At 53.1% G+C, this 11988-nt stretch overlaps 1 protein-coding gene across 1 annotated transcript; it reads right to left on the reverse strand.

Annotated features, from left to right (window-relative positions):
• Positions 1-7699: 7699 nt before the first annotated feature.
• On the reverse strand, positions 7700-9482 carry POLD4 (DNA polymerase delta 4, accessory subunit). The gene is made up of 4 exons (XM_003941209.4): positions 9158-9482; positions 8839-8928; positions 8536-8647; positions 7700-8166 (listed from the first exon to the last, which is right to left on the reverse strand). Exons 1-4 carry the CDS (start codon positions 9252-9254, stop codon positions 8142-8144), a joined length of 324 nt encoding a protein of 107 aa, XP_003941258.1. The 5' UTR covers positions 9255-9482; the 3' UTR covers positions 7700-8141.
• Between the last annotated feature and the right edge of the window lie 2506 nt (positions 9483-11988).

Here is an 11988-nt window from a genome sequence, read left to right on the forward strand (position 1 = left end):
CGATTTTTTTTTTTTTTTTTGTAGAGCCAGGATCCTCCTTTGTTGCCCAGGCTGGTATCAAACTCCTGGGCTCAAGTGATCCTCCTGCCTCAGCCTCCCAAAGTGCTAGGATTATAGGTGTGAGCCACTGCACCCAACCTCAGCCAGCTTTGAGCACATACTATGTAGCCAAGCTTGTGTTAGGTATACACCAACAGAGAGAAAAAACATTCTCTAGCATAGGAGACAAGCTAGAATATTGTGGCAATGTGACATGCTGTAATAAAACAGAAACAAGTTACCATGTGGAGCAGAGGGGGAATCCTTAACTCTCTTTGGGGAAGGCTGCACAGAGGCAGAAACATCCTGCAGTCAGAGGCAGGGCCTGCAGCCATAGGAGCCATTGGCCCCTCTGGGTAAGGTGAAGGGGCGTCCACAAGGTCAGGACAGGGAGGCTCACATCCCAGACGGAGTTCCTAGGAGATACTTTTTCCTTCAAGAGACAAAGGACCAAAGTTGGGCTTAAGAAGCGCTCAGACCCCAACACACAGTATACTGTCCCTTGTCTACCTTGTGGCACCCCCACTCATCCTTACATTCTCAGCTGAAGGGTTGGTACTGGCCAGGCCCATGCCTGTCTTGCAGCATTGTTTGAAATTTACCCGCGCCGGGCGCGGTGGCTCACACCTGTAATCCCAGCACTTTGGGAGGCCGAGGCGGGTGGATCACAAGGTCAAGAGATCGAGACTATCCTGGTCAACATGATGAAACCCCGTCTCTACTAAAAATACAAAACATTAGCTGGGCATGGTGGTGCGTGCCTGTAATCCCAGCTACTCAGGAGGCTGAGGCAGGAGAATTGCCTGAACCCAGGAGGCGGAGGTTGCGGTGAGCCGAGATGGCGCCATTGCACTCCAGCCTGGGTGACAAGCGAAACTCCGTCTCAAAAAAAAAAAAAAAAAAAGAAATTTACCTGCATGTCTGTTTCTGTCTCCCTACTACAGTGAGCTCTTGGGGCCCAAGGCCTGGGGTTCTAACGATTTGCATCTGCCATGACTAGCACAAAGTTACGGTTTTCTAGTTTAGGACTCATGTGGATAAACTGGAGACCTACCTGCTTGGAAAACTAAGAATCATTTTGAGAATCTCTTGAGTCCCAGAGGTGGCGGTAACCCAGATTGGCCTCAAGCTGGCACTGTTGTAGTTTTCTTGTTTCCAGACCAATTCAGAAACCTGCTCCTTTCCCATGTTGACTTTAGTTTCTTGGTAAATTAGCTCCTTAAACCTTCAAGGTACTAGTGAGTTTGTCTGAGGGTGGATAAATGTTGCCACACCTGAGTCAATAAAGAATGAATCAGTGTAGCCTTCATGGAGGGGTGTGGTACCGGTAGTTACCATGACAGCTGGAGACACCAGAGAGAACTACGAAATGGGGATAGAGGGAAGCAGGCAGTGTAGGAATGGAGTGAGGGCATGTCCCCTCCATGCTTCCTGACAGCATCTTCCTTGATGTCTCTGCAGCATCACACCAGTGGCCTCTATGATACTGCTCTGCCTTGGTTCTCCTGCCCTCTCAGCACTCTCCCCTCTGGTTTGCTGGATCTTCTTCCACCATTTTCTGGAGAAATTTTCCCAGTGCCATGCTTGGTCTTCTGTTTGCCTGTGTCTCTTTAATCTCTCCTCCCTGCGCATATGATTCTGTGCAGGTGATTTCCTTGTCCCCTGGATACTGCCCCTCCCCTTACTTCTCTGCTGGACTTGAGCTCTCTTTCCATTTCCTACCAGATGTTTCCATTTGGGTGTCCTGTCGTCATCTCAAACCAAACATGTAGAAAATTGAGCCTGTCTTCCCCCTCCCAGTTTCCATTTTTCTTCCCATGGCATCAGCGTTCTCTCACCCACCCAAACTCAAAACCTGAGTCATATTTGACACCTCCTCCCCATTCTTCCCTTCTCAAATGCAAGTTTTGCCAGCTTCCTTTGCAACATATCTTATGGTTCTTTGTCCTTTCTATTCTGTCTGCTAATCTAGCATCTCAGTACCCCATGTCTTGAATATTTAATAGCTTCTCGCTTGGTCACCTTGCCTGCTGTTTCTTCTCCATCTAGTCTCTCTCTCATACCTAGCTAGACATAATTTCCAGGATGATTACTTCTATCCTCTCTCCTGCTCAGAAACCTTGAGGTGCTCTAATCACCATATATGAAGTCCAGACTCCTTAGCCTCATGCCCAAGAGCATTTTTTTTTTTTTTTTTGGCTCCAGCCTGCCTCACATAATCCTACATGATTAAGAATACAGGGACTCGGCCGGGCGCGGTGGCTCAAGCCTGTAATCCCAGCACTTTGGGAGGCCGAGGCGGGTGGATCACGAGGTCGAGAGATCGAGACCATCCTGGTCAACATGGTGAAACCCCGTCTCTACTAAAAATACAAAAAACCAGCTGGGCGTGGTGGCGCGTGCCTGTAATCCCAGCTACTCAGGAGGCTGAGGCAGGAGAATTGCCTGAACCCAGGAGTCGGAGGTTGCGGTGAGCCGAGATCGTGCCATTGCACTCCAGCCTGGGTAACAAGAGTGAAACTCTGTCTCGGAAAAAAAAAAAAAAAAAAAAAAAAAAGAATACAGGGACTCTAGGATCAAACCCTATCTCTGACTCTTACATGTTATGTGACCTGGGCAGCTACTTAACTGGTCTGTGCTGGAGTTTCCTCTTTAAGTTTTTTTTTTTTTTTTTTGAGACAGGTTAACCACGTTGGCCAGGCTGGTTTTGAACTCCTGACCTCAGGCGATCCAACTGCCTTGGCCTCCGAAAGTGCTAGGATTACAGGTGAGTCACCACGCCTGGGCTTTAAAATTTTTTTTTTTTTTTTTTTTTTTTTTTTTTTTTTTTTTTTTGAGACGGGGTTTCACTCTTGTTACCCAGGCTGGAGTGCAATGGCGCGATCTCGGCTCACCGCAACCTCTGCCTCCTGGGTTCAGGCAATTCTCCTGCCTCAGCCTCCTGAGTAGCTGGGATTACAGGCACGCACCACCATGCCCAGCTAATTTTTTGTATTTTTAGTAGAGACGGGGTTTCACCATGTTGACCAGGATGGTCTCGATCTCTTGACCTCGTGATCCACCCGCCTCGGCCTCCCAAAGTGCTGGGATTACAGGCTTGAGCCACCGCGCCCAGTCCTAAAAAATTTTTTTGAGATGGAGTCTCACTCTGTTACCCAGGCTGGAGTACAGTGGCATGATCTCTGCTCACTGCAACCTGTGCCTTCCGGGATCAAGCGATTCTCCTGCCTCAGCCTCCTGAGTAGCTGAGATTACAGGTGCGTGCCACCACACCCAGCTTATTTTTGTATTTTTAGTAGAGACGGGGTTTCACCAGCATGGTGAGCTGAGATCGCACCACTGCACCCCAGCCTGGGTAACAGAGCGAGACTCTGTCTCAAAAAAAAAAAAAGTTCTATACTCATTTCTAGGGTTTTGGTGACCCAGTAAGCACTTAAATGCTGTTTTTTTCTGATTTTATGTGCAAACCTCTGTGGTGTTCACAGAGGGAGTGGTATATACTTCACAGCTCTGCTTACGTGGCACACCCATCATTCCCTCCTGCTTGCCTTTGTTCAGCCCATTCCCTCAGTCTGGAACAGTGTTCTCTGGCTGGGTGTGGCAGTTCACTCCTGTCATCCCAGCACTTTAGGAAGCCAAGGCAGGAGGATTGCTTGGCCTCAGGAGTTTGAGACCAGCCTGGGCAACATAGTGAGACTATCTCTAAAAACAGAAAAAAAATTTTTTTAATTAGCTGTGAATGACATGTGCCTGTAGTCCCAGCTGCTTGGTAGACCAAGGCAGGATGATGGCTTGAACCTGGGAGTTTGAGGCTGCAGTGAGCCATGACTGCACCACTGTACTCCCGTCCAACAGAGCAAGACCCGTCTCTCTCGCGCACGCTCTCTCTCTCTTTCTCTCTCTCTCTCTCTCTCTCTCCCCCTCTCCCTCTCTCTCTCTCTCTCTGTGTGTGTGTGTGTGTGTGTGTATTTGCTTTTTGTATTTCTGAAGTGCTGTTCAAACTGAATGAGGTGGTGGTAGATGTTTCAGGGGTACTTAAAAGCAGCCATAGCCGGGCGCGGTGGCTCAAGCCTGTAATCCCAGCACTTTGGGAGGCTGAGGCGGGTGGATCACGAGGTCGAGAGATCGAGACCATCCTGGTCAACATGGTGAAACCCCGTCTCTACTAAAGATACAAAAAATTAGCTGGGCATGGTGGCACGAGCCTGTAATCCCAGCTACTCAGGAGGCTGAGGCAGGAGAATTGCCTGAGCCCAGGAGGCGGAGGTTGCGGTGAGCCGAGATCGCGCCATTGCACTCCAGCCTGGGTAACAAGAGCGAAACTCCGTCTCAAAAAAAAAAAAAAAAAAAAAAAGCAGCCATAGGCCACACATGGGACATCTTCCTGGAGACCTCATTTACTTAATTATAAATAATTTCACCTACATTTATGTTAATACAACTACTCCGAGCCGGGCGTGATGGCTCATGCCTGTAATTGCAACTCTTTGGGAGGCTGGAGCGGGTGAATTACTTGAGGTCAGGAGTTCGAGACCAGCCTGGCCAACATGATGAAACCCCATCTCTACCAAAAATACAAAAATTAGCCAGGCGTGATGGTGGGCACCTGTAATCCCAGCTGAGGCATGAGAATTGCTTGAACCCAGGAGGCAGAGGTTGCAGTGAGCCAAGGTCATGCCACTGCACTCCAGCCTGGGCGACAGAGCAAGACTCTCAAAAAAGAAGTACAACTACTCCAGACATACAGAGTAAAATGCAAAATTGGTGAAAGAAAGCACTAAGAACATTCCCCATGGTGCTGTCCCCTGCAGTGGAAAGGTGGGAAGGTGAGAAGCAGGGACCCCTGATTAGAAGGGGCTAGGTGCAGATGAGGTACAGCAGGGGGGTATCAATGCAACTGGGGGGAGGTGGCAGTCCTTGTCACCCGTGGTGCTCTCTTCTTTCTGAGAACTCAGACAATTCAGTGTCTCTGCTACTCCTAGGTTGCCTCAGGAAAGCACTAGCATTACGTGGTTTTCTAACTTTCCACATGTGTAGTCCTTATGTCCTCAAAAACATTCTTATCCTACAACATCTGGAGTGCAGGTGTGGGGTGAATTCAGGCCCTGGTGTTTGCTGATTGAGCAAGGCACTTTTCCTCTCGGCCTTGGTTTCCTTATCTGTAATACATGGATAATACTTCCCTAATGAGGTTGTTCTGAGGATTCAACTAGATAACATTTGTGCAGCATTTAGCACAGCAGATGGCATGGATAGGCACTTAGTAAACATCAGAGCCCTCCCAGCAGTGCCAGGCTCTTAGTAAACATCTGATTCTTGAATATTCCCATCCCCAAACTATCCTCCTACCTGCAGCTCCTCCCACATTCTCTGCCTCCCTTCCTGTCACAGTGCATGTGTCTACTGAAGGCCACCCTCTTCTTGTGTCCTGGTTTCTGGCCCTCCTCACCCTCACAAAGACCTCACTCACACAACTGCCGCCGTATCTCCTGTAGCCTCAAGTTCCCTCCCTACTGGATCTCTCAGAGCACTTCGTCTCTCTTTACTCACTCAGGGCATCTCATCCACTGATGCGGCATTTAAGGCCATCTAAAAGATTCCCAAGTTTGTATTTTAAACCTAGAATGCCTCAGAATCCGAGACTTACATATCCATTGCCTACATCTCATGTCCCCTTGGAAGTGGCACAGATACTTCGGCAAGTCTAAAATGGAGCTCCAGATTCCTGCCCCACCCTTCCCACAAGTTTTCCCATCTTAGTAATGAGACCTCTGTCCTTCCAGTCACCCAAACCAAAACCTTTGGGGTTATCCTTGGCTCCTCCCTCTTAAAATCTCACAGTCGACCAATAGGCTAGTCTGGCCAGTCAGCTATTCCTTCAAAATACACAGAGCATCTGGCCACTTCTGAGCAGCCCACCTCCCCACACTGGTTCAGATCACCCTCATCTCTCACGAGGCTGACTTCAGTAGCCTCCTGAGTGGTTTTGCTATCTCTGTTTTCCCCAACTCCACAATCTGTTTTCCACCAACAGAGTAATGTTTTCGAAACATAAGCTTGACTCTGTCATTTATTGGCTTCAAGCCTTCCATTATCTTCCCCCTCACTCAGAATCAAATCCAGATTTCTTATCATGGCCTGCAAGGCCCTAGGGACCAGCCTGCTGCCTGTCTGCCTTCAATTGCCACTACCCTCCCTCGTTCCCTGGGCCCTGGCCTCACTGGCCTCCTCCAAAGCCTTTCCTGGAACAGGCTGGAAACACTCTTCCCTCCGAGAGCTTCTCCTTGTTGTTCCTTTTGTCTGGAACACTCAGGTGCAGACTTTGCTCCCTTCCTTCCTTCAGGTCTCTGCTCAAATGCCACCTTAGCAGAGGGCCTTCCCTGACCAGTCTCTACCATAGCACGCCTGGCATCCTCAGACCCTTTCTGATCCCAACTCTGATTAGGCTTACTATGGACTCTACCTGACATCATTAACGTATGTGTTTGCTTTTGTCCATCTCCTGACCATCAGTAACACCCCAAGGGGACCTTTGGTGCCTGGCACATAGTAAGTGCTCAGCAGCTGGGCAGGTAGTGTGGCATAGGCTGGAAGAGCTTAATGCAGTGGCCCCAAGTCATGCCCTGCCTCTTGCCTGCTGTGTACTTTTGGGCAACTTTACTTAGCCTTTCTTAGTTTCCGTTTCCCTCTCTGTAAAACCTATCTGGAAGGTTTTTTTTTTTTAGGAGGATTAGAGATAATACATTTAAAGTACCCGAGACATGATCAGTGCTCAGTAAGACAGGGGCTACAAAGGCTGCTTAGCTGCTCTATAGGCCTGTGTCCAAGAAGTTACTAGTGCTGCCTCCACCTGCCCCCAGGATGGAGGGCTACAGTACTAGAAGCAGCTGCTGACTCTACTCTCTGTGTCATCCCCTGACCAGGGTCCCATGAGCATTGTTTCTGGCTCCAGCCAGTTCTCCTCTATCCCCCAGCACCATCAGTTTCTTACCAAAGCCCCTTAGATCAGGCATCATCCCCAAACTTTTGACACAGGGGGCCAGTTCACTGTCCCTCCGACAGTTGGAGGGCCGCCACGTACTGTGCTCCTCTCACTGACCGCCAATGAAAGAGGTGCCCCTTCCTGAAGTGCGGCGGGGGGCCCTATAAATGGCCTCAGGGGGCCGCATGCGGGCCGTAGTTTGGGGACGCCTGCCTTAGATGATAGCCACGTCTGAGCAGGTCCTGCAAGTTAAGACCCTTCTCAGCTCCGCTTTGGATCAAGGTGGCCCCCGATGTGGGAAGCTGAGGTGCTTGCTGGGAATGTATAGATATGTTTTGGCTTTATGAGCCATGGGCCCCATGGGTCTTTCTGTGGCAAAGCGTTCGTGTTTGTGAGGTGGGCACCGCTTCGCAAGCCAGGTCTGTGGCCAGTCAGGGAGGTTTTCCCCAGCTGTTCCAGGAAAGTGAGTCAAGAGTAGTTTCCCTGTGAGCCACCAGGGGGCACCAGAGATTGCTCGGCTCTTAGGAGGACTTGCTCTGTCTCTTAAGGTACCTGTCTCCTCTCTCAGGCCTAGGACTTTGTTGAAGGAAAAGCGATGTGGTGATGGCTCTCCCATCTCCTAAGTTGCTAGGAACTACCAGTCAAAGCAGGGCCACAGTAAAGGACTAAAGGTCAGGATTCCAGGCTCAGTGTTCTTTATTGATAAGCATTAGTGAACCCCTTGCCCTGGGAGCTCAGCCAGTCCTGCTCTCAGATTCCTGGCCTTAGGTAGGACAGCATCTTTGCCTCATGGATCAACTGCCCCTGTCTGGCTGTGCCTAACTTGCCACACCGTGGGTCAGGGAGGCAGGCAGCAGGTATCGGAAGGCAATGGCCGGGTCCTTTTCCCCAAGGCCACTCTCCATCGAGGACCGCTTTGCTTCAGCTGTGCTGGCTCTCCCTGGGGGCTCTGGGAGCCTGCTGGTTAGATGGAGGAGCTGAGCCTCGAACACCTCCAGGGTCCGCCCGCCAAGGGTTCCTCCACAGCGGGGCTGAGCTGAGTAGGAGCAGTGGGCTTTCGCTTCTGTCCTGAGGTTCTTGGGTGGTGAGCAGGAGAGCCAAGGGCAGGAGGTCCCAGGCCTCACAGTGGATAGAGATGCCAGAGGCTGTGGAAGACGCGGTAGGAGGGAGGGATACCCCAGAAAGAAAGAGAGAGAGAGAGAGAGAATCAGTTGAGTCCCTGGATCTGATTTCACCAGCTCATTCTTGGCCATGCCCATAGTCCTTGGGAAACCCCTCAGTTCTAAATAGTTCCTGGTGTCCTGGGTGTGTATCTTTGCCCCCCACTAGCGCGTACAGGTAAGAATTATTACAGCAACATGTCCTTCTGAGCCAGGCACCTTGTAGAACCTTCTTGCCTACTCAGCAAGGCCCTGCACCCCTGCATCCATTTCTCCTTCAGGTCAGGGCAGCAGGATGGTGGTGCCTGGAGAAGGCCCTGGCTTCCCTGAAAGCCCTCCCGCCCTGTCTCTGACCTGCACTGGAAGCGGGGGTCTCCGGGGTGGGTCTTCAGCACCTGCCACACCTCTGGGGGAGGCTCCAAGCCCAGCTGCTTGGCCCGACACCAGCGCTGCAGCCGTGTGATCCCTGCCAGGGTGGGAAGAAGACTCTGGAGGCTCGTGGCAGGTGGGGTAGAGTCTGAGCTGGAAAATGTGTGTGTTGTGGGGGAGACAGTGCCCGAAGATCACAGTCACACGGGCGCTTGGGTGGCTTCAGAGACATGTGGGTGACGGGACTGGCTGGGAGAGGTGCCTCCGTGAGGCTAGGTGGGTTCTCACCGGTGCAGGGCCCATACTGCCAGGCCAGGTCAAACTGCCTCAGCAGCTGCAGCTCCGCCTCGTCCTCGTCGGGGGGCTGGGGCTCCTCCCCTGCAATGACAGCTGCTCCTCAGTGCGACGCTGGCCTCAGTCTCCTGTCCCTCGCCTCCCAGCCATGCCATGTCCCCAGCCTTCCTCACCACCCCTTTGCCTCTGCCGTCCCGCAGCTAGACCTGGTGTTGGGAGGGATGGACATGCCACCCTTCCCCTTCCATCTGCCTCCTCCGCCCACGTGGCCCCTCCGTGTCCACTCCTCCTGCCTCCCGCACACCTCAGAGACCTAGCTCGGGTGCCAGCTCCCCCTTGCTGTGCCCAGCGGGCCCCTCCCTTCTCTTCACAACCGGGTAGGAGTCAGTGATGAGCCGCTTCCGGCCCATGGCGGCCACCCAAGCAGGCAGAGAAGGAGGCGACTGCGGGGAAGAGGAGAGACCGGCCAGTGGGCGCGAGAAAGACAGCTGCTGAGAGAGACAGACGGGGCCAGGCCAGCGGCGGGCAGACGAGATGACCCAGACAAGGCGAGAGAGGAAATCGCTGGGGTCCAGGGAGGGATACCTCCCCCACCCCCACAGGCACGCAAACAGCAAAGACTTCACCCAATGGCAGGCCGCCTCTGTGGGGCGGGACCCTGGCTCTAGCCAATGGCAGACAGTACAGGGTGAGGGGCGGGGCAGCGCCGCAGCTGTGGGCTACGGGAGGAGGGGCAGGCTGGGGTGGGGGACCTGTCAGGATGCCCCGACTTTACCACCTCCCCCGGCCCCCATTGGTCTGCTGTGGGTCCCGAGAGACTTGAAGAGAGTTATCCTCAGCCTCTCACTTCCCGTTTTCCCTTCCTAGGCAAATGTTCTTTTCAGCTTCGCTAATCCCCGTGGCCAGTTTGTAACTCCCCAGAGCCCAGCTGGAGCCTTCACTCGGTCCTTTGGCCCGCCCAGCTTTGTGGGGGCAGGTCTGGAGGTCTGAAGAGAGTTTGGGCTAATCCAGGCCCCTTCCCTGCTCCCACCCAACCCCCACCGGCCCCGGGAGACCTGGCTGGAGAATCCCAAGGGCTCTGAAACCTCCTTTCTCACAGTATGTGCCCAAAGATGCTGCCCATTCTCAGTCCGCGTAAGCGTTTGCCTTTTTGCCTCTCGTGGGGTCCCAAGTCCTCCGCGGCCCGCCCCATCGGTCAGGAAGATTCCATACTGAGTAGGAAGGCAGAGCAAGGGTCTGCTCCCCCCATCACAATGTGTTTGGATGCCCAGTTAGTTCTTCTTTGGCAAAATCTGCCCTGTCTCTCTCTCACAATCATGCGAGTCTCAGAATAAAATATTAACAATAAACCCAACATTCATATTGCAGGTACCGTGTGCCAAGTTCTGTTCTAAGCACTTTCCCACGTATTAACTCAATTAAAATAGATAAAAAGTTTTTGAAAGTAGGAAGTATAGCGAAATGATTATCACTGCTGATAGTCACAGGCATTGTAGGGCCCCAATCAAACTAGTTTCTCTTGCGCCCCAGGAGCTCACAGTCTTACGAGGCAGATGGATGCACAGTTGTAAAAGACAGGCTGTAATTCCTACCAGAAGAGGCAAAGGGTGGGTGAGAGATCGGTTAGGACTACAGGGATGACTAGCACTGGAAGGCCTCCTGGAGGAGGTGGACTGCGGTAAACAACGTCTCTGAATTCTCCGCCCATGACCTTTGTCCCTTGGGCTCCTGTCATCACTGACTCACCCCTACTGTTGCCTCCCCCTCACCAACTTCCTGGCAGCAGGCAAAAGTCCTGGCCAGTGGGAGTCTGGGAACCAGCACAGGGACCAGCCCAGCTCTAATCACCCTCCAGAGATCCCATCCGGTTCTTCCTTCCAGGGATACCGGGCGGGTGGGGCACAGACTCCTGGGCTGCTGACTGTTCAGAGGCCTCTCCCTCCTCCTTGCCCTGCTCTGGGGTCTGGGTGCTCTGCACTGGAAGAGGGCTAAGCCCCTGGTACAGGTGGGAACAAGAGGGGAAGCTGCTCTGGAGAGGAGACCACCAAAGAGGAGGCAGAGGAGCAGGCCATGTCTTCAGGGTCCACATCCTGCCTGGCTCTCCCCATTGGTTTCCTGGAGGAGGGTTGGTGGAGGAGGGATCTTGTGGGGGCACTGCATAGAGCTGGAGGGCCCTTTCTGCTGTCTTGTGTGGGCCGGGCCTGGTCTCATCCCCCCATCTGCCTTGTGTACTAAGTGGGGCCCACATTCAGGGAGACAGTGTCCCTGTGGAGTTGAGGATGGAAGCAGGGAGGCTCTCGCTACCAAGGCTGGGAAGGGCCTAGGTGCTGCGTCTGGGTCAGGTGCCGAGCATGCTAGGGAGGGATGGCACCTATGCTCTTCAGGATTGACTACCCCCTCCCCAGAGGGCCTCAGCCAGGGCTCCTGGGCTGTTTCCAGAAGTGTGTGGCACCCACCTCCCGAGGCCACCAAGCCTGAGGGCGTAGAGAGCCGTGGGTGTGGCAGACCCCTCCTCATTCCTAGTCCCTCCCACTCCTGAAAGCTGATAGCCGTGGGGCCCTGCCACCACCCAGGGAGCATGAAATGGGGTGTGCCCCCAGGCAGCCACAGCAGCTCCTACTGCCGCCTGGGCCTCTTGCCTTTTCTCCTTGGGCAGCCTCTGGTATCCTGAGCTGCTGATCTGCGGATGTTGGCTGGGCCATCTCCATCAGCTTCCCCAGCTTTGCCTGGCCCAGGCCCCCCACCCAACCTGGATGATGTCTCCCTCAGGCTTCAGCGCCTCCCAGACCTGCGAAAAAGAGTCAGGAGTGGTCAGCTCAAGTGCAGGCACACTATGCCTGGCTTTCTGGCTTGGTGTTGAGGGAACTCTCCACAGGCAGCATTGCCGTTCTCTCGTAGATGGTAGTGAACTTGAGCCCCTAGGGAAGAGTTGGCACCCAGAGATTTTGGAACCATCCCTGTCCAACTGGCATCCCCTGACTCAGCACCTGGATCCCCAAGGCATGCTGGCGATGAGGCTGGAGCTTGGCCTGCCCATCCTCAGGTCTTTTCCTTCTTTGCTCTCCGACCCCTTCTACCTTCTGTACTTTCTTGCCAAAACCCCTTTCCCTACTCAGGCAGTTTTCTGGTGTCATTCCCTAAACT

The sequence above is a fragment of the Saimiri boliviensis genome, chromosome 6 (assembly GCF_048565385.1).
Source record: "Saimiri boliviensis isolate mSaiBol1 chromosome 6, mSaiBol1.pri, whole genome shotgun sequence".
Lineage (NCBI taxonomy): Eukaryota > Metazoa > Chordata > Mammalia > Primates > Cebidae > Saimiri > Saimiri boliviensis.